Source organism: Bombina bombina, chromosome 1, assembly GCF_027579735.1.
Source record: "Bombina bombina isolate aBomBom1 chromosome 1, aBomBom1.pri, whole genome shotgun sequence".
NCBI classification, from domain to species: Eukaryota; Metazoa; Chordata; class Amphibia; order Anura; family Bombinatoridae; genus Bombina; species Bombina bombina.
In genome coordinates, this window is record NC_069499.1 from 516229481 (window position 1) to 516252921 (window position 23441).

Genomic DNA, 23441 nt, shown 5'->3' on the forward strand with positions numbered 1-23441 from the left:
TGAATTGTGGTTGCTTCAGATACGAAGTGTAGGATTAATACCAGCCAACAGAAACCTGGCTGATCTGTTAGAATATTTATCACCTTTAGTTTACTTTATATGACCTACTAACTTACACATCTTAACTCTAATCTCTATGACAGAAAAAAGCTATACAGATTATTATACATAAGAGTTCATAGGGCTTATTATGTCAAATTTCTCTAGCAGTTACAGGCTAACCGAGTATAACATCAGTCAATTTGCACATATAATGTCCTCTTTGTTAATTGCTGTATTTAGAGTGCCCAGGACCTACGTGATACCAAACTCATATGTTGCAGTTTATGTGATAGCAAAGGATAACATCAGTCAATATGCACATATAATGTCCTTTTTGATAATTACTGTGCTTAGAGTACCTAGGACCTGCGTGCTACCACATTCATATAATGTTAGGAGTCATTTCAATATTCTCCCTTAATCTATGGCCACAGTCTTATACAAAAAAGAGAAAATTTCAGGCAGCCTTGCTCATGCTGTGGAAAGTAGCTTTTTCTGAGAGCTGTCGCCACTCCAGCTGGGATATACACATATAGTGGAAATGATAAGTCCAGCTTCCAGCAAGGCTCTTTATTTAAATACTTTTTGGCATAACACACACACCACCAAATCCAAATTAGCTCCGCCGGTACTCCTTTTGTTGTTCAGCTTAAACTTTGCTTTACAGTTGCCCACCATGTAATATACCTCTGTACTTACCCCCCCTCGACTTCACGGCCTGTCGTGTCTGCACCTTGGTGGCGAAATTTCACTTAGAGCGCTCTCTCATCCAGGTCTTGGCGTTCTAGGCCACACTGCAGTACCCTCCGACAGCTTCATGCACACCCGCTTCAAGCGTCGCGCTCTGACGTCAGAGCAACTCGCCGACTTACTGGAGGGGGGGGAGAGCGGTATTCGGACAGCTGATCCTCTGAATCCACCAGCCGCCTTGAACTTACAGGTACGTGTGTAATAGGTGTGTGGTTGCCTTAACTCTGACTCCGACTCCAGCTCCTGGACTCTCACTCCTGCTCGTTTTGCCGGAAGATTATATCACCCCTGCTCTTTGGGCTGGCTTGGGTCTTTTGCTTCCCTTAACTGGACGACATCTCTCTGGGTAGCTCTGTAGGGTGAACCCTCCTGGACTTGTCATGTACTTTACACCATCAGCTCTTAAGAACTTGTTTCACAGTCTTTGAGGGGAAAAAAATGGCAACTTGTGGATCTGTAGATTAGCTGATCCCACTCAGCCTTATGGGACTCAGAGAGTTTCCTATAGCCAATTTTACTTCCTCCGGCAAGGGCTATACCAGTAAAACCCCCGCAATAAGGCTCTGTGGCTTGGGAGAATTTTAGAGCTGTTATTGCTCACACAGCACAGGTGAGCTCGAGCGTGCACCTCCACCTTCACGCTCCTCCCACAGGAAACTGCCTATTCCCTCCCTCTCTAGTGACTCTTGAGTCGAGGAGAGATTGACTTAATGACAGGCTTGATACGAACCAAAGCCTGTACAAAACAATGAATATCAGGATGATTAGCAATCTTTCTGTGAAAAAGAACAGAAAGAGCAGAGATTTGACCTTTCAAAGAGCTTGCAGACAAACCCTTATCCAAACCATCCTGAAGAAACTGTAAAATCCTAGGAATTCTAAAAGAATGCCAAGAGAATTTATGAGAAGAACACCAAGAAATGTAAATCTTCCAGACTCGGTAATAAATATTTCTAGACACAGACTTACGAGCCTGTATCATAGTATTAATCACTGAGTCAGAGAAACCTCTATGACTAAGAATCAAGCGTTCTATCTCCATACCTTCAAATTTAATGATTTGAGATCCTGATGGAAAAATGGGCCTTGAGATAGAAGGTCTGGCCTTAACGGAAGTGTTCAAGGTTGGCAACTTGGCATCCGAACGAGATCCGCATACCAAAACCTGTGAGGCCATGCTGGAGCCACCAGCAATACAAACGAACGTTCCATTAGAATTTTGGAAATCACTTTTGGAAGAAGAACTAGAGATGGAAAGATATAAGCAGGTTGATAATTCCAAGGAAGCGACAACGCGTCCACTGCTTCCGCCTGAGGATCCCTGGATCTGGACAGATACCTGGGAAGTTTCTTGTTTAGATGAGAGGCCATCAGATCTATGTCCCCAGATTTGAACAATCTGAAGAAATACCTCTGGGTGAAGAGACCATTCGCCCGGATGTAACGTCTGGCGACTGAGATAATCCGCTTCCCAATTGTCTACACCTGGGATGTGAACCGCAGAGATTAGACAGGAGCTGGATTCCGCCCATACAAGTATCCGAGATACTTCTTTCATAGCCTGAGGACTGTGAGTCCCACCTTGATGATTGACATATGCCACGGTTGTGACATTGTCTGTCTGAAAACAAATAAACGATTCTCTCTTCAGAAGAGGCCAGAACTGAAGAGCTCTGAAAATCGCACGGAGTTCCAAAATGTTGATTGGTAATTTCGCCTCCTGATATTCCCAAACCCCCTGCGCTGTCAGAGATCCCCATACAGCTCCCCAACCTGAAAGACTCGCATCTGTTGAGATCACAGTCCAGGTTGAACGAACAAAAGAGGCCCCTTGAATTAGACGATGGTGATTCAACCACCAAGTCAGAGAAGATCGAACATTGGGATTTAAGGATATTAATTGTGATATCTTTGTATAATCCCTGCACCACTGGTTCAGCATACAAAGCTGGAGAGGTCTCATGTGAAAGCGAGCAAAGGGGATCGCGTCCGATGCAGCAGTCATGAGACCTAGAATTTCCATGCACAAAGCTACCGAAGGGAATGATTGAGACTGAAGGTTTCGACAAGCTGAAACCAACTTCAGTTGTCTCTTTTCTGTTAGAGACAAAGTCATGGACACTGAATCTATTTGAAAACCCAAAAAGGTTACCTTTGTCTGAGGAATCAAGGAACTCTTTGGTAAATTGATCCTCCAACCATGTCTTTGAAGAAACAACACAAGTTGATTCGTATGAGATTCTGCAGAATGTAAAGACTGAGCAAGTACCAAGATATCGTCCAAATAAGGAAATACCGCAATACCCTGTTCTCTGATTACAGAGAGAAGGGCACCGAGAACCTTTGAAAAGATCCTTGGAGCTGTTGCTAGGCCAAACGGAAGGGCAACAAACTGGTAATGCTTGCCTAGAAAAGAGAATCTCAGGAACTGATAGTGATCTGGATGAATTGGAATATGAAGATATGCATCCTGTAAGTCTATTGTAGACATATAATGCCCTTACTGAACAAAAGGCAGAATAGTCCTTATAGTCACCATTTTGAATGTTGGTATCCTTACATAACGATTCAATATTTTTAGATCCAGAACTGGTCTGAAGGAATTCTCCTTCTTTTGTACAATGAATAGATTTGAGTAAAACCCCAGACCCCGTTCCAGAAATGGAACTGGCACAATTACCCCAGCCAACTCTAGGTCTGAAACACATTTCAGAAATGCCTGAGCCTTCACTGGGTTTACTGGAATGCGTGAGAGAAAAAATCTTCTCACAGGCGGCCTTACCTTGAAACCTATTCTGTACCCTTGTGAAACAATGTTCTGAATCCAAAGACTGTGAATCGAATTGATCCAAATATCTTTGAAAAATCGTAACCTGCCCCCTACCAGCTGTGCTGGAATGAGGGCCGCACCTTCATGCGGATTTGGGAGTTGGTTTTGACTTTCTAAAAGGCTTGGATTTATTCCAGACTGGAGAAGGTTTCCAAACGGAAACCGTTCCTTTAGGGGAAGGGTCAGGCTTCTGTTCCTTATTCTGATGAAAGGAACGAAAACGATTAGCAGCCCTATATTTACCTTTAGATTTTTTGTCCTGAGGCAAAACGGTTCCTTTCCCCCAGTAACAGTTGAAATTATAGAATCCAACTGTGAACCAAATAATTTATTACCTTGGAAAGAAAGAGAAAGCAAAGTTGACTTAGAATCATATCTGCATTCCAAGATTTAAGCCATAAAGCTCTTCTAGCTAAAATAGCTAAAGACATATACCTGGCATCAATTCTAATGATATAAAAAATGGCATCACAAATAAAGTTATTAGCATGTTGAAGAAGTTTAACAATGCTATAAGCATTATGGTCTGACACTTGTTGCGTTAAAGCCTCCAACCAGAAAGTGGAAGCTGCAGCAACATCAGCCAAAGAAATAGCAGAAGAAGATTACCTGAACATAAATAAGCTCTCCTTAGAAAGGATTCAAGCTTCCTATCTAAAAGATCCTTAAAGGAAGTACTATCCGCCGTAGGAATAGTAGTACGTTTAGCAAGAGTAGAGATAGCCCCATCAACTTTAGGGATTTTGTCCCAAAATTCTAATCTATCATATGGCACAGGGTACAATTTCTTAAACCTTGGAGAAGGAGTAAATGAAGTACCCAGACTATTCCATTCCCTAGAAATTACTTCTGAAATAGCATCAGGAACTGGAAAAACTTCTGCAATAACTACATGAGGTTTAAAAACTGAATTTAAACGCTTAGTTGATTTAGTATCAAGAGGACTAGACTCCTCCATATCTAATGCAATCAACACTTCTTTAAGTAAAGAACGAATAAACTCCATCTTAAATAAATATGAAGATTTATCAGTGTCAATATCTGAAGCAGAATCATCTGAACCAGATAGATCCTCATCAGAAAAAGATAAGTCAGAATGATGGCGGTCACTTAAAAATTCATCTGAAATATGAGAAGTTTTAAAAGACCTTTTACGTTTACTGGAAGGAGGAATAACAGACAGAGCCTTCCTAATAGAATTAGAAACAAATTCTTTTACATTAACAGGGACATCCTGAACATTAGATGTTGAAGGAAAAACAACAGGTAAAGGATTATTACTAATGGAGACACTATCTGCGTTAGAAAGTTTATCATGACAACTAACACAAACTACAGCCAGAGGAACAGTTACCAAAAGTTTACAACAAATGCACTTAACTTTGGTAGAACCAGCATCAGGCGTCTTTCCAGAAGTAGATTCTGATCCAGGGTCAGGTTGTGACATCTTGCAATATGTAATAGAAAAAACAACATATAAAGCAAAATTATCAAATTCCTTAAATGACAGTTTCAGGAATGGGAAAAGATGCAAAATAAACAAGCCTCTAGCAACCAGAAGTAATGAAAAAGTGAGACTTAAATAATGTGAAAAAAGGTGGAGACCAGAATGACGCCCACATTTTTTGGCACCAAGTATGACGCCCACATTATTGACGCCAAATACAACGCCCATATTTTTTAGCGCCTAGTATGACGCCACATTCTCTGACGTAAAAAACGACGCCCACATTTTTTGGCGCAAAAAAATGTCTGTAACACACATACGTCAAAAAATTACGCAACCACGAACAAACTTCCGGCGTCAACTATGGCGCCGGAAATGACAGAATTTTGAGCCAAAAAAGTTTGCGCCAAGAATGACGCAATAAATTGAAGCATTTTCTGCCCCCGCGAGCCTAACAGCCCGCAGGGAAAAAAGTCAATTGAAAATGTTTAAAGGTAAGAAAAAAATGATTTATTCATATGCATTATCCCAAATAATGAAACTGACAGTCTGAATGAAGGAATACTGATTATCCTGAATCATGGCAAATATAAGTTTAAACACATATATTTAGAACTTTACATATAAAGTGCCCAAATATAGCTTAGAGTGTCATAAATAAAATAAGACTTACTTACCCTAAGACACTCATCTACATATAGTAGATAGCCAAACCAGTACTGAAACGAGAATCAGTAGAGGTAATGGTATATAAGAGTATATCGTCGATCTGAAAAGGGAGGTAGGAGAAGAAATCTCTACGACCGATAACAGAGAACCTATGAAATAGATCCCATAGAGGAAGACCATTGTATTCAAATAGGCAATACTCTCTTCACATCCCTTTGACATTCACTGCACTCTGAGAGGAAAACCGGGCTTCAGCCTGCTGCGAAGCGCATATCAACGTAGAATCTAGCACAAACTTACTTCACCACCTCCATGGGAGGCAAAGTTTGTAAAACTGAATTGTGGGTGTGGTGAGGGGTGTATTTATAGGCATTTTGAGGTTTGGGAAACTTTGCCCCTCCTGGTAGGAATGTATATCCCATACGTCACTAGCTCATGGACTCTTGCTAATTACATGAAAGAAAGCCAAAGTTCTAGCGCAGTTAACGCTCAAGTGAGATTGTTAATTAGCGTTCCACTTGTAATTTGGCCCTAAATGCTTTTGTCTTCTGTTATCTGCAATGTTTGGTGATTTTACTCCATAGGGGTGACTGGAGCAACCAGGTTTAATCCCTTGCACATTATGTGAACAAGAATACAGCTGCTTCAAACGGGAGAGGCCAGATCAAAATGGCCCTATCTTATGCTCAGGAAGACACTTGCTGGTTTATTATAGTTAGATTGTTCTTATCAATTATATGTGACTGATATACTTTAAAGGGACATAACACTCATATGCTAAATCACTTGAAAGTGATGCAGCATGACTGTTAAAATCTGACCTGAAAATATCTCCTGAAAACAACAATAGCCAATCAGCATCAGTTATGCTTTGCTGTGATTTCATGAGATTTCATTGAAATCTCGTGAGATTTCTGAGTAAACTTCCTGAAACTAAATAGGGAAATAACATGACTGTGCCTGCACATGCCAGATGCACACTCCCTTTGCAAGTCATGGGACTAGTATCATTTACACCGAGGTGTTAATACATATTTGATGTAAATATCTACCTTTTTACATAAAGATGTTCAGGTGATATTTTCTAGTCAGCTTTTTACAGCTATACTGCAACACTTTCAAGAGCATTTGGATATCATGTCCCTTTAAGAGCGCTCTTTGTGAAAAGCTTAGATAGCCTTTCGGAGATATAGCTTAGTGTTTAATGTCTTGTTTACATGATATTCAAACAGGATATTATTTGATCATCAGACCAGGTTTTTTCCTATATAAAATACTGGACAAAAAAAAAGATGAGTTAGAGGAATCACAGACGGGGGCGGATGCAGCTCAAGTATTTTAGTTTATCTCTTTAATTTCTATAGACTGATTGATTATGTGTGGCTAAGCCTGGAGAATACAGTACAGAGCTGGTAGGTAAGTGACAGCAATCAGTTGAGAAAGTAAAATAGCACATTGTTTCTTACCCTACAATGGAAAAAGCAAGTGATGTTGCTGTATAATAGGCTGCTAAACAAGAGCTTGTAAGCAAAGCCATTGACCTCTGTTTATCATTTGACTTTACTGCTCAATGCTGCCTTATATAAAATATCCACTTTACATGTGTATCTCAAAAAAGGAAAAGAGCTAATGGAAAACAGAATTTATGCTTACCTGATAAATTACTTTCTCTTGCGGTGTATCCAGTCCACGGATTCATCCTTTACTTGTGGGATATTCTCATTCCCTACAGGAAGTGGCAAAGAGAGCACACAGCAGAGCTGTCCATATAGCTCCCCCTCTAGCTCCACCCCCCAGTCATTCGACCAAAGGTTAGGAAGAAAAAGGAGAAACCATAGGGTGCAGTGGTGACTGTAGTTTAAACAAAATTTTTTTTACCTGACTTAAATGCCAGGGTGGCCGTGGACTGGATACACCGCAAGAGAAAGTAATTTATCAGGTAAGCATAAATTCTGTTTTCTCTTGCAAGGTGTATCCAGTCCACAGATTCATCCTTTACTTGTGGGATACCAATACCAAAGCTTTAGGACACGGATGAAGGGAGGGAACAAGACAGGTACCTTAAACGGAAGGCACCACTGCTTGCAAAACCTTTCTCCCAAAAATAGCCTCCGAAGAAGCAAAAGTATCGAATTTGTAAAATTTGGCAAAAATATCCAGTGAAGACCAAGTCGCTATCTTACAAATCTGTTCAACAGAAGCCTCATTTTTGAAAGCCCATGTGGAAGCCACTGCTCTGGTAGAATGAGCAGTAATTCTTTCAGGAGGCTCTTGGCCAGCAATCTCATAGGCCAAACGGATGATGCTTTTCAGCCAAAAGGAAAGAGAGGTAGCAGTCGCTTTCTGACCTCTCCTCTTACCAGAATAGATAACAAACAAGGAAGATGTTTGTCTGAAATCCTTAGTTGCTTGTAAATAGAACTTTAAAGCACGAACTACATCAAGATTATGTAATAGACGTCCCTTCTTCGAAGATGGATTAGGACACAGAGAAGGAACAACTATTTCCTGGTTAATATTCTTGTTAGAAACAACTTTAGGAAGAAAACCAGGCTTGGTACGCAAAACTACCTTATCTGCGTGGGACACCAGGTAAGGTGAATCACACTGTAAGGCAGATAATTCTGAAACTCTTCGAGCAGATGAGATAGCTATCAAAAACAAAACTTTCCAAGATAACAACTTAATGTCTATGGAATGTAAAGGTTCAAACAGAACCCCTTGAAGAACTGAAAGAACTAAATTCAAACTCCATGGCGGAGCCACAGGTTTATACACAGGCTTGATTCTGACTAAAGCCTGATCAAACGCTTGAACGTCTGGCACCTCTGCCAGACGCTTGTGTAACAGGATAGACAAAGCAGATATTTGTCCTTTTAAGGAACTAGCTGACAATCCTTTCTCCAATCCTTCTTACTCCATGAGTAACCCTTGGATTCACACCAACAAAGATATTTCCACCATATCTTATGGTAGATTTTCCAGGTGACAGGCTTTCTAGCCTGAATCAGAGTATCTATAACTGACTCAGAGAACCCACGCTATGATAGAATTAAGCGTTCAATCTCCAAGCAGTCAGACGTAGAGAAACTAAATTTGGATGCTTGAACGGACCCTGTATCAGAAGATCCTGCCTCATTGGCAATGTCCATGGTGGGACAGATGACATGTCCACTAGGTCTGCATACCAAGTCCTGCGTGGCCACGCAGGCGCTATCAGAATCACCAAAGCCTTCTCCTGCTTGATTCTGGCAACCAGACGTGGAAGGAGAGGAAACGGTGGAAAAACATAAGCCAGATTGAAGGACCAAGGCGATGCTAGATCATCTATCAATACCGCCTTGGGATCCCGGGACCTGGACCGTAGAGAGGAAGTTTGGTGTTCTGACGGGACGCCATCAGATCCAACTCTGGAATGCCCCATAGCTGAGTCAGCTGGGCAAATACCTCCGGGTGGAGTTCCCACTCCCCCGGGTGAAAAGTCTGACGACTTAGAAAATCCGCCTCCCAGTTGTCTACTCCTGGGATTTGAATTGCTGAGAGATGGCAGGAGTGATCCTCTGCCCACCTGATTATTTTGGTTACTTCCGTCATCGCTAGGGAACTCTTTGTTCCCCCCTGATGATTGACGTAAGCTACAGTCGTGATGTTGTCCGACTGAAATCTGATGAATTTGGCCGTAGCTAGTTGAGGCCATGCCTGAAGAGCGTTGAATATCGCCCTCAGTTCCAGAATGTTTATCGGGAGAAGCGTTTCTTCCCGAAACCATAAGCCCTGAGCTTTCAGGGAGTCCCAGACCGCACCCCAGCCTAACAGACTGGCGTCGGTCGTTACAATGACCCACTCTGGCCTGCGGAAACATATTCCCTGAGACAGGTGAGCCTGAGACAACCACCAGAGAAGAGAATCTCTGGTCTCCTGGTCCAACTGAATTTGAGGAGACAAATCTGCATAATCCCCATTCCACTGTTTGAGCATGCATAGTTGCAGTGGTCTGAGGTGTATCCAAGCAAAAGGGACTATGTCCATTGCCTCTACCATTAGTCCGATTGTCTCCATGCACTGAGCTACAGATGGCCGAGGAATGGAATGAAGAGCTCGGCAAGTAGTTAACAGTTTTAACTTTCTGACCTCCGTCAGTAATATTTTCATTTCTACCGAGTCTATCAGGGTTCCTAGGAATGGAACTCTTGTGATGGGGGAGAGAGAACTCTTTTTGACGTTCACCTTCCACCCGTGAGACCTCAGAAAGGCCAATACGATCTCCATGTGAGACTTGGTTCTTTGGAAAGTCGACGCCTGAATTAAGATGTCGTCTAGGTAAGGCGCCACTGCTATGCCCGCGGTCTTAGAACCGCCAGGAGGGACCCTAGCACCTTTGTGAAAATTCTGGGAGCAGTGGCCAACCCGAAAGGAAGAGCCACAAAATGATAATGCTTGTCCAGAAAAGCGAACCTGAGAAACTGGTGATGATCTTTGTGGATAGGAATGTGCAGATACGCATCCTTTAGATCCACGGTAGTCATATATTGACCCTCCTGGATCATTGGTAAGATTGTCCGAATGGTCTCCATCTTGAATGATGGGACTCTGAGGAATTTGTTTAGAATTTTGAGATCCAGGATTGGTCTGAAAGTTCCTTCTTTTTTGGGAACCACAAACAGGTTTGAGTAAAACCCCAGTCCTTGTTCTGCAATTGGAACTGGGTGGATCACTCCCATTGTATGTAGATCTTCTACACAGCGTAAAAACGCCTCTTTCTTTGTCTGATCTGTAGACAGACGAGAAATGTGGAACCTTCCCCTTGGAGGAGAGTCCTTGAATTCCAGAAGGTATCCCTGGGCTACAATCTCTAATGCCCAAGGATCGTGTACATCTCTTGCCCAGGCCTGAGCAAAGAGAGAGAGTCTGCCCCCTACTAGATCCGGTCCCGGATCAGGGGCTACCCCTTCATGCTGTCTTGTTGGCAGCTGCAGGCTTTTTGGCCTGTTTACCCTTATTCCAGCCCTGGTAAGGTTTCCAGGTTGCCTTGGGCTGTGAAGCATTACCCTCTTGCTTTGCAGCAGGAGAGGATGAAGCGGGGCTGTTCCTCAAAATTGCGAAAGGAATGAAAATTAGCTTTGTTCTTTGTCTTAAAGGGCTTATCCTGAGGGAGAGCATGGCCTTTTCCCCCGGTGATATCTGAAATAATCTCTTTCAATTCAGGCCCGAAGAGGGTCTTTCCTTTGAAAGGAATGTTCAAAATCTTGGATTTATACGACACATCGGCCGACCAGGACTTTAGCCATAGTGCTCTGAGCGCCAAAATGGCGAAACCTGAATTTTTTGCCGCTAACTTAGCTATTTGGAAAGCGGCCTCAGTGATAAAAGAATTAGCTAGCTTTAGAGCTTTAATTCTATCCATAATTTCTTCATATGAGGTCTCCGTCTGGAGCGAGTCTTCAAGCGCCTCAAACCAGAAAGCAGCTGCAGTAGTTACAGGAATAATGCAGGCAATAGGTTGGAGAAGATAACCTTGTTGAACAAAAATTTTCTTAAGTAAACCCTCTAACTTCTTATCCATAGGGTCTTTAAAAGCACAACTGTCTTCAATTGGTATGGTTGCGCGTTTAGCAAGTGTAGAAACAGCCCCCTCCACCTTAGGGACCGTCTGTCACGAGTCCCGCACAGGGTCAGGTATGGGGAACATTTTCTAACACCACATTCACTTTACCCTCCCGTAGAGAGACCCTAGTGCTTAGAGCCGGCAAAGAGAATGACTGGGGGGTGGAGCTAGAGGGGGAGCTATATGGACAGCTCTGCTGTGTGCTCTCTTTGCCACTTCCTGTAGGGAATGAGAATATCCCACAAGTAAAGAATGAATCCATGGACTGGATACACCTTGCAAGAGAAATATGTGCATTGTCAATTCTTCCTTCCGGGCTCACTTCCTTTTGCTCCTCGCCTCGCAGGTTATTCTTGTCAACTGACTGTTCTTATTACTAGATATTGGTTTAATTCCACCTTTATTTCTCATCACTCAATAAGTATATTAATATATAAACAAATTGAATATGTGTCATAGCTTTTTTCCAACCTTAGTTTATGGACTTTACTTCTTTAATAAGTGGAACCCTGGGCAGTTACCCCAGGCGAATATGCATATGTATGTTGTTCTTGATATACGCTGTTATATTGTTTATATGCATTTATGTATGTAATGTTTTGTCCATCTATCAATAAAAAATATATTTAAAAAAAAAAAATCCCCCCCAAAATAAAAACACCCCCTAATCTAATACTAAACTACCAATAGCCCTTAAAAGTGCTTTTTGTTGGGCATTGCCCTAAATTAAACAGCTATTTTACATTAAAAATAAACAAAGTCCCCCCTTAACAGTAAAACCCCCCACCCACCAAACCCCCCAAAATAAAAAAACTTAACACTAATAAACCTAATCTACCCATTGCTTTGAAAAGGGCATTTGTATGGGCATTGCCCAAAAAAGGGCATTCAGCTCTTTTTCCCTGCACTTAAAAGTGCATTCAGCTCTTTTGAGATTTGCTCAAAAAAACAAAACCTCCCCGAAAAATTTTAAAAAAAACTAACACTAAAGCCATTTTCGGAATCCACCGGGATGCAGCTTTGTTGCATCCAGGTGAATTATTTTGGCTACGCGCACAGCCATCATTCTGTTGGCTGCCTCGTACTGCCAACATTCCTTTGAGGATGCATGCGCAACTGCCAACTAACACAATTATAGTATAGATTGTACATACATGATAGGACAATTTACAGTAATTAAAAGGCTTTTCTGTTGGAGGGAAGTGGCCATATTTGCACTTGTTCCAATCTGTAAGTGTTTATTATGTGCAAACCTAGAAAAACTGTTCAAATAGATTGTGACTGACCCCTCTATGTACTAGAAAACCTTAAAATCCGCATAGCTAAGTTTGTAAACAGGTATTTGCTAAAACAAATATATTTCTTTGTTAAGAAATTGCTACATTTTTTCATTACCATTTAATGCAAATTCAAGCATCACAATAATAAACAAATGAATGTAAACTTAACTGCTTTCAATATATTCAATGGTATTATTAATGTAACCCTACACACATATTGCAATTTGAACTATATGCTTAAAGGGACAGTCTACACTGCAGTTAAGCTTAACTGCAACAATGTATTACCTGCTATAATGCTCCCTCATCCGATGCCACATACTGCAGGACCAACAGCAAATTACAGTTTCAAACAAAATCTGTTTTTTATAGTGCATTGATTATGGCTCATTGGGGATTTAAAATAAACAAACAAATAGCAAAGAAGTGAGTATCACTGTCCTTGAAAACCTGGAAGTGTTGCAATTGCAGAAAGGCAGAGTGTCCCATGCTATGAAGCATTATAATGAATGTAAGCACTTTGGGGCATCATCACTGCGTGTTTTTTATAGCGCATTGATTATGGTTCATTGGAAAGTCAAAATAAACAATTGGCAAAGAAGTGAGCGTAATGAGTGTAGTGAGTGTAGTGAGTGATGGTTTGTGGGTACTGGGTAAGGAGGCATGGTGCATTCTGGTTGGGGTACTTATAAACAATGTGCTTACAGTATTATCAGTGTATAGGTGCTAAGAATACTTGCCCACACAAAGATCTCTACTGCTCCAATACACTAATAATACTGTAAGCACATTGTTTATAAGTACCACAAACAGCACGCACGGGTTTTCTAGGACAGTGACATTTCAAATCACAAGGATCGCATGAGCTTATTATTATTATCGGTTATTTGTAGAGCGCCAACAGATTCTGCAGCGCTATAAGCTAAACACAGTGAAAGCGTACACGCTAGTCTTCAATGGGTATGTATGATTCAATATTATGCATAGGCAATGAGGAAATAAGCTAGAGTGAAGATGTCATTAATAGGCGGAGTTAGCCAGCCATATCCTAACGGCCAAATAATGGAGATTTTGTTTGAAAATGCCATTTGCCGTTGGTCCTGCAGTATGTGGCACCGGATAAGGGAGCATTATAGTAGGTATTTAATCTTTACAGTTAAGCTTAACTGCAGTGTAGACTGTCCCTTAAACAATAAGCAGAGTAACTGTAGTAAGCATAATAATTCTATATGTAAGCACAAAATACATTACCATGCAGGCCTGGCTTAGTCTGTACTCCATAGTTAATACTTCTTGCAAAGTCATAGATGAGCCTTCACGTAGCTGCCTGAAGGTTATTTTTAATGAGGTTGGAGACATCTGTGCAAGTGTCTTTTAAGGAAAGAGAATATGCAACAGAAAATCAAACTTTAAGTCCTCATGATTTAGCTGTTTCAGAAAATAAGAATTTTTAGCATTTTGAGGGTCTTCATGCAAAACAAATCAGATTAAAGGGCTACAAACTTGTCTAAAATTACACATGACACATATCCTGCTGTGCACCATGGCCAAAGATATGTGAAGATGCAGAGACTGAAACATTCAAGAGCTTGAGATGAGAGATAATGGATGAGGGAAAGACAAGACAAGAGAGAGATAGAGAATTAGGAATTCCTGAAGGCTATAATGTGTGTGTATATATATATAAAATGTTGGGATGGGAGAGGATTAATCTTAAATCTAATCCATTCAATATAATACGGATATTGAGTATAAATTTATTTTATTATTATTAACATATCATCTTAGCTACTTGGTGCAGACCCTTAATAATGAATGTATTTGAAGAAAAAAGAGAGAAATACATGAAAGGGAAATAATCAAATCATTTCTTAAAGTAAGGGAATACAGCACTCTTTAAATATTGAAACAAAATATCCATTTATTCTCAATCATAGAGGGTAGCTAGAGGGTGGGTAGATTCCCACGTGAAGCAAACCAATGCCTTAATATACGTGAATTTCAGTATTGTACCTTAACACATACATATATCACATTTCACAGTAATAATATTAAATCCATGTTCATTATATATCCCTTTAAGACCATATGAAGTGTATATTATACACCTATCCTTAGACATGAATCAGACAGTCCATCCTTTAAGATACAGAGTAACCATTATGGTTTGTTATTACAGACAGTTTTTCATTCCTAATGTGTTCCTTTTGGATTGTCCATCCTGAACATTATGGAATATAATGCAGACTTTTTAACTTCCAAGAAGCCAAAATCCCAACTTTTTGTGGGACTCATAAACCTCTAGAGCCATGTTTTAAACAAGCATTACGCTCATGTTAGGCCATGCAAAGCCTTCTTTGGGAGCCAAACTGTGCAGCAAAAGTCCAGGTCAAGCTGCACTTACAAAACTTGTTCCACTTACTGGATCTCTTGCCACTTCTTATAGTCAGGAGCATCATCACCCTCATAGGCACACCACAGCCACCATGGAGACTTCACCTACTTCTCTCACATACAGGTTACTCTGGATCCTTGGCGGATCTTACCCGTCATCATTTTCTGCTCTCTGCTACCAGGTGTGTTGTTTCCAGGCACTTGAAGCGTGATAGTGAAAAACCCTTTAGGCAAATCCTTTTCCCACATCAGTGGCTTAAATCAGTGTCTGTCTTATAAAGTATCAAGGATGTGCATATCATATGCCAGACATGCAAAAGATTGTGTCTTTTAGGTCTTCACAAAGAACAAACAAAGCCAACGCCATGTACATTTCACCACTTTTCAATAATCAAATGGGGCCTCATCAGGGCTGTATTGCTTTATTGTTTAACACCTGTGTTTTAAAATGTCAAAATGTGCCTTAGATCTAATGGGGACGTTGATTAAAAGGAATGACAAAAGATTAGAAAACCAAAAGGAGGATATTGACAAAACACTACAAGATGTAAATAGGTTTGAAAGTGACACTAACTTTAGCAAACTGAATGATGAAACAAAAACCATCATTTCTAGGTTACAGGCAGAAATAAAAACACAAAAAATTTGTAAATTACATAGAGATCAGGATGATTACAAACAACAAAAAGTATATATGTATAGGTCACAGAGAGGGTCTTTTGATTTGGGGACTGATACTTCCGAGTCAGAAGGAGAAGGGATAAATAGAGCTCAGAATACGAATTTTCAGAAGGGAGATATAGAAGATGGAGGAGGAAGAGAGGGGGCAGAAAGAGGAAGAGACAGAGTAAATACAACCTCAGAAGAAAGGAGGTACCCCACGAGACAACAAGGGGGGAGACCGGCGTATCAGATGCAGGACAAATTTTTACACAGGGGGAGGTCAAGAAGGAGATTTTGCAGGGGATATTAGGGGAACATGCAGATGAAGAACTACAGGTAGTCAACCTTTCTTCTTTTAGCTTGAAATTTCACTTTTCAAAAGAGGCTTGTCCTATTGTCCAGTGAATCAGATGGACAAGTTTGAGATCATTAAAGACTATCTATCTATCTATCTATCTATCTATCTATCTATCTATCTATCTATCTATCTATCTATTCGCTAGAAAATTGGTACTTTTACAAATAATGGGCAAAACTGATGAAGTGAGTAGGGGTCTAGATAAAGAGGACAGAGAGACATTAACTGTCTTAGAAACACACTTAAGTGAAGGAATAGAACAGGACTCTGAGACTAAAATATTAAGTCTGATTAATTGCCCTTTCAAATTTAAATCATCTTTTGTGCCAATCTTGTCCCAGGTACCAGCTGTAAATTTGTTTGTCAAAGCTACTGAAAAGGAAATAGAGACGATGCAAGTTGACACTGTGACAGGGGAAAATTTGACAAAAGGTGAACGAAGGGCCCTCAATGAACTATCAAGGGTCACAAACCTAGAAATCAAGCCGGCAGATAAGGGTGGGAATTTAGTGCTCATGTACGAAACCAATTATGTAATTGAAGTGAAACGCCAACTTGGTATGAAAGATCAATATGAGAAAATGACAGGTATACCATTAACTAGAATCCAACTAGAATGATCTAAAATCCTTAGTGAAGCTAAAAGTGAAGGGCTGATTACTAATCAAGAATATGCCTATATCCCAAATGCCCTGTTTTACCAGTTTTCTATACCATTCCGAAACTGCATAAAAATATGAGTAGACCCCCAGGTAGGTCCATAGTTTCTGGCATAGGGAGTGCCACAGAGAAAATAGGCCAATATGTTGATTTTGTCTTACGTCCCTTCTTTTCTACCCTCCACTCATATATCAAGGATACAGCAGACAATACTGTAATAGCATCTTTAGATGTAGAAAGCCTTTATTCCTTAATTTCCCATGATATAGGTTTCAATGCAATCAAGTCCTTTTTGGACACCAGTGATACAACATTTTAAAAGCATACTGATTTTGTAATCCGTTTGTTGAGGTTTATTCTTAAAAAAAAGTTTTTTTAATAGGATATACAGGCAGATTAGAGGCACAGCTATGGGGGTGGTTTGTGCACCAACCTATGCGTGAGAAACATAGCTGTGCCTACGATCAGTATGTATTGATTTGGGTGCTGATAAAGAAAGTGGAGAAAGGGGAAGCCGAATATCGTAAAGTGTTGGAAAATAGAAAAATAATCAAATTCCAGAGGGATACCGAAGATTATGAGACCGGATTGGTCTACAGATGGTCATGTGACAGGGAGTCGGGTCACCGCCCCCAGACCGGAGAGATGCGTAACCGATGGCTTCCAAGGTACAAGCAACAGGGTGAGAACGCTGCAGGGAGTGAAACAGACTCCTCAGTCGGTTTTTTAACCGAAGATTCGGAAGGAGAGTCCATCGGGGTGGCCGCAAACACAAGAGTTACAAGAAATACGGCACCACAATTTCATTCGACCAGGAGAGGTTCAAGGAGATCAGGTCGGGGCCAGAGGTATTAAAGGGAAATTAAGAGAACTTTACAGACTGTGTCCCTATTCCGGATTATGGACTACCGATGAACGATCTAGTTATTAACATATCGGATTATACACTCTCTGAGGAACAGGTATCAGCCCTTAATAGGGGTTTATCTTATAGCCCTGGACAAAATCATGATTTATTTAGGTTTGAACAAGACTTGTTTAGATTTTTCAGGTCTATTAAATTGAAAAGCTTTTTTGCAAATAAATGTGTTCAAGATGAAAATACTAGAGCTGACATTAAACTTAATCTAAAGAAATTTGGCCTTAGAAATAAAAGTAAATTTATACCAAGCAATGTGAATCGTAGCGTAAATACCTATATAGAGCTGGTCAAAAGAGATTTAGATAAGATTTATAAAAAGCTTACAAAAGAACATCATGTTTGCAATTTTACAAAGAAAGAGAAAGAGGCACTGAAGTCCTTAAAGGACAATAAGAACTTAATAATTAAAACTGCTGATAAGGGCGGGGCCATAACAATTATGAATAAATGTATGTATATCTCTGAAATCAAGAATCAACTGTCTCAAAAGCAGGTTTATAAGGAATTAACCTGTAGCCCTACATTTTTAATCCAAAAAGAGATCAAATATGTTCTTAACATGGCTTTACATATGGGTTTAATATCCAAAGATGTTTCAGATTTTTTGATTGTGGAATATCCATGTATCTCGGTTTTTAATACTCTGCCCAAGGTGCACAAGCAGCTAGACAATCCACCAGGTAGGCCTATTGTGGCCGGTATAGATTCAGTGTTTTCCAGAATAGCCTTATTTTTGGACAAAGTATTGCAGTCGCTTGTGCACCTGGGTAATTCATATATTAAGGATACTAGGGATTTCTTGGAGAAAATACGTAATTTAAATCTGAATATTGATAAATGCATACTTTTCCCTTTAGATGTTAACAGTTTTATACTGCAATAAGACATGAAAGTGGGATTGCAGCAGTTATGAAAGTATTTTGGGCTAATAATGAATATACTACAGCTCAAAAAATGTTTTTTGAAAATCTATTGATGATTGTATTGTATCAAAATTACTTTCTATTGCAAGACACATTTTTTTTCCAACTGCAGGGCACGGCCATGGGTTCCAATGTCACCCCCACATACGCGAATATATATATGAACGTCTATGAAGAGAGATTTGTATATGAGAACAACTTGTTCCTCAAGTATGCAGTGGCTTGGTGACGATATATAGACAATATATTCGGTGTGTGTTGTGGCGACATTGAAACCCTGGAAGCGTTTGTAGAAGAATTAAATAGGAGTACTAATTCAATCAAATTTTGTTTAACTGCTAGCAAGGTAGAGGTTAATTTTTTGGCCACCACTGAATACTTTAAAGATGTGAGAATATGTACTGATTTATACACCAAACCCACAGACAGGAACAGTATGCTACATTACCAAAGTTATCACCCTAGAAACACAATCAAATCACTCCCCAGAAGTCAATTTTTGAGAGTCCAACGTATTGTATCAGATGAGGAAAGACGTAATAAAAGATACAGGGATATGGCTAAAAAGTTTGAAGCTAGGGGATACCCACTAACCTTATACAGGGAGAACTTGCACAAGTACAGGCTCCATTATGTTCATCATCAAAAAAAGAAAACAAACGTTTGATAATGGTGATGGATTATAATAACCATAATGATGAAATAATGAAGACTGTTAGGAAACACTGGCCAATCCTTCAGAATTGCCACCCAGGAGTGGTTGAATTCAGTTTACCCCCAATGACGGCCTTCAGAAGAAGGAGGAACCTTAAAGACGTACTAGTCTATACTGATCTTGGCAGTGAAAAAATGTTAAGACAAGGTGTATTAAAAGGGGAAGAGAAACAAGGCTGTTATCCATGTTTAGGATGTGGTAATTGTAATTCGATGATAAAAGGCCCAATTTTTGTACATCCACTTACTGGAAAAAAATTCTATATAAGAGGGTACTACACATGCAATACTAAGTTTGCAGTGTACCTTATTAAATGTCCGTGTGGGAGGGTTTATATCGGGGAGACCACCCATAGGGTCCATGAAAGAATTGTTCAACATAAAAGTAACATTAGGTGTAACAACTGTGAGGCCCCTGTCTCTAGCCACTTTTTACAATGTGGACATAATATTAGACAAATACATTTCCAGGTAATTGATGCAGTACCCCTGCCTAGGCGGGGATGGGATAGGGGGTTGTTATTAAAAAAGAAGGAGGTATTTTGGATACATAAGTTAGGTGCCACGCAACTGCAGGGGTTAAATAAAGAATTCGATTTTTCTCTAATCTTATAGCTTTTCCCCACAAATATTTGATTCTTTGGTGCTAAAAAACCATGTAAAAGTAATATAGCGTTGATTGTAGACGTTCAGTTCCATATCTGTATATATATTTGCTATGATATTGTTCAAATTGTTTTTAAATTATGTTTGATCTGCATTATGTACTTTAAATGTAACAAAGGTGATGGTTTGTATATCCTTTTATCATGTTACCACTAGGTGGTGTTGTACTGAGGTGTTAATTAAACACCTGAGTGTAGGTGGGCCTATAAAAGAACACACTTGTAAATGTGTAGCTATGTATGATTAATCCTGGTATGACAAAATAAAGACTTTTTATATGTTGGAAGATGCTGCCGTCTGTGATATTGTTAATTGCAAAGGTATACAGCGCCTTTATATTGGCGTTCATCTAACAGAAGTGCTGTGCTACTGTGAGTGTTTAAATATTGATTTGGGTGCGGTATGTGGAAGATATTCTGATACTCTGGGATGGTCTGGAAGAGATACTTAGAATGTTTGTCAATGACCTTAATAAGAATGAACAAAATATATGTCTGACTTTAGAAATTAGTCTTACAGAACTTCCATTCCTAGACATAAAAATCAGGAAGAAAGGAGGAGTCATTATGACAGAGAACTAACGAAAACAGACAGCGACAAACAGCATATTGGAGGCCTCTAGTTCACACCCACCTGCACTGATTAAAGGCATTCCGATAAGTCAGTTTCTGATACTCAAAATAAACTGCTCATCAATTGCTAAGTTTGAGAAACATGCAATAAGTATGCAAGATAGATTCTACTAAAAAGAGGGTATTTTAAGAAATGTGTGAAAAAAGCTCTTACTAGAGCAAGAAACACAAGTAGAGATAACCTACTCTATGGTGAAAGGATCCTAAGTAAAGAGCATATTATTAGGTTTATCACTAGATACAAAAACAAATGAGAGGATTTGAGATTTATATTAAAAACAGAATTTATGCTTACCTGATAAATTACTTTCTCCAACGGTGTGTCCGGTCCACGGCGTCATCCATAACTTGTGGGAACATCTCCTCCCCAACAGGAAATGGCAAAGAGTACAGCAAAAGCCGTCCACATAGTCCCCCCTAGGCTCCGCCCACCCTAGTCATTCGACCGACGGACAGGAGAAAAACAGGAGAAACTATAGGGTGCCGTGGTGACTGTAGTTAAAGAAATAAATTCATCAAACCTGATTAAAAAACCAGGGCGGGCCGTGGACCGGACACACCGTTGGAGAAAGTAATTTATCAGGTAAGCATAAATTCTGTTTTCTCCAACATTGGTGTGTCCGGTCCACGGCGTCATCCATAACTTGTGGGAACCAATACCAAAGCTTTAGGACACGGATGAAGGGAGGGAGCCAATCAGGTTACCTAAACAGAAGGCACCACGGCTTGCAAAACCTTTCTCACAAAAATAGCCTCCGAAGAAGCAAAAGTATCAAATTTGTAGAATTTGGCAAAAGTGTGCAGGGAAGACCAAGTCGCTGCCTTACATATCTGATCAACAGAAGCCTCGTTCTTGAAGGCCCATGTGGAAGCCACAGCCCTAGTAGAGTGAGCTGTGATTCTTTCAGGAGGCTGCCGTCCGGCAGTCTCGTAAGCCAATCGGATGATGCTTTTCAGCCAAAAGGGTAGCAGTAGCTTTTTGACCTCTCCTTTTACCAGAATAGACGACAAACAGAGAAGATGTTTGTCTGAAATCCTTTGTTGCTTCTAAATAGAACTTTAAAGCACGGACAACATCCAAATTGTGTAACAAATGTTCCTTCTTTGAAACTGGATTCGGACACAAAGAAGGCACAACTATTTCCTGGTTAATATTCTTGTTGGAAACAACTTTTGGAAGGAAACCAGGTTTAGTACGCAAAACAACCTTATCTGAATGGAACACCAGATAGGGCGGAGTACACTGCAGAGCAGATAACTCAGAAACTCTTCAAGCAGAAGAAATAGCAACTAAAAACAAAACTTTCCAAGATAACAACTTAATATCTATGGAATGTAAAGGTTCAAACGGAACCCCTTGGAGAACTGAAAGAACTAAATTTAGACTCCAGGGAGGAGTCAAAGGTCTGTAAACAGGCTTGATCCTGACCAAAGCCTGAACAAAAGCTTGAACATCTGGCATAGATGCCAGTTGTTTGTGTAACAAGACAGATAAAGCAGAAATCTGTCCCTTTAGAGAACTCGCTGATAATCCCTTATCCAAACCTTCTTGGAGAAAGGAAAGGATCCTAGGAATTTTGATCTTACTCCATGAGAATCCCTTGGATTCACACCAACAGATATATCTTTTCCATATTTTATGGTAAATTTTTCTAGTTACATGTTTTCTGGCTTGTACCAAAGTATCTATCACAGAATCCAAGCGTTCAATTTCCAAGCCGTCAGCTGGAGAGAGACTAGATTTGGATGTTCGAATGGACCCTGTACTAGAAGATCCTGTCTCAAAGGTAGCTTCCATGGTGGAGCCGATGACATATTCACCAGGTCTGCATACCAAGTCCTGCGTGGCCACGCAGGAGCTATCAAAATCACCGAGGCCCTCTCCTGTTTGATCCTGGCTACCAGCCTGGGAATGAGAGGAAACGGTGGAAACACATAAGCTAGGTTGAAGGTCCAAGGCGCTACTAATGCATCCACTAGAGTCGCATTGGGATCCCTGGATCTGGACCCGTAGCAAGGACTTTGAAGTTCTGACAAGACGCCATCAGATCCATGTCTGGAATGCCCCATAATTGAGTCAACTGGGCAAATATCTCCGGGTGGAGTTCCCACTCCCCCGGATGGAATGTCTGACGACTCAGATAATCCGCCTCCCAGTTTTCCACTCCTGGGATGTGGATTGCAGATAGATGGCAGGAGTGATCCTCCGCCCATTTTATGATCTTGGTCACTTCTCTCATCGCCAGGGAACTCCTTGTTTCCCCCTGATGGTTGATGTAAGCAACAGTCGTCATGTTGTCTGATTGAAATCTTATGAATCTGGCCTTTGCTAGTTGAGGCCAAGCCCTGAGAGTATTGAATATCGCTCTCAGTTCGAGAATGTTTAATCGGGAGAAGAGACTCTTCCCGAGACCATAGACCCTGAGCTTTCAGGGAGTCCCAGACCGCGCCCCAGCCCACTAGACTGGCGTCGGTCGTGACGATGATCCACTCTGGTCTGCGGAAGCTCATTCCCTGGGACAGTTGATCCTGGGTTAGCCACCAACGGAGTGAGTCTCTGGTCTTCTGATCTACTTGAATCACTGGAGACAAGTCCGTATAGTCCCCATTCCACTGTTTCAGCATGCACAGTTGTAATGGTCTTAGATGAATTCGCGCAAAAGGAACTATGTCCATAGCAGCAACCATCAACCCTACTACTTCCATGCACTGAGCTATGGAAGGTCGTGGAACAGAATGAAGAACTTGACAAGCATTTAGAAGTTTTGACTTTCTGACATCTGTCAGGAAAATCTTCATTTCTAAAGAATCTATTATTGTCCCCAAGAAAGGAACTCTTGTCGACGGAGACAGGGAACATTTTTCTATGTTCACCTTCCACCCGTG

General features: G+C 40.5%; 1 protein-coding gene across 1 annotated transcript in view; it reads right to left on the reverse strand.

Annotated features, from left to right (window-relative positions):
- The window catches only part of HIBCH (3-hydroxyisobutyryl-CoA hydrolase), a gene marked incomplete in the record, with an annotated part of 371527 nt that overhangs the window by 37355 nt on the left and 310731 nt on the right, over positions 1-23441 (reverse strand). Inside the window, 1 exon segment of the mRNA XM_053698615.1 lies at positions 13875-13994. Within this exon segment, the coding sequence (XP_053554590.1) occupies positions 13875-13994 (120 nt within the window).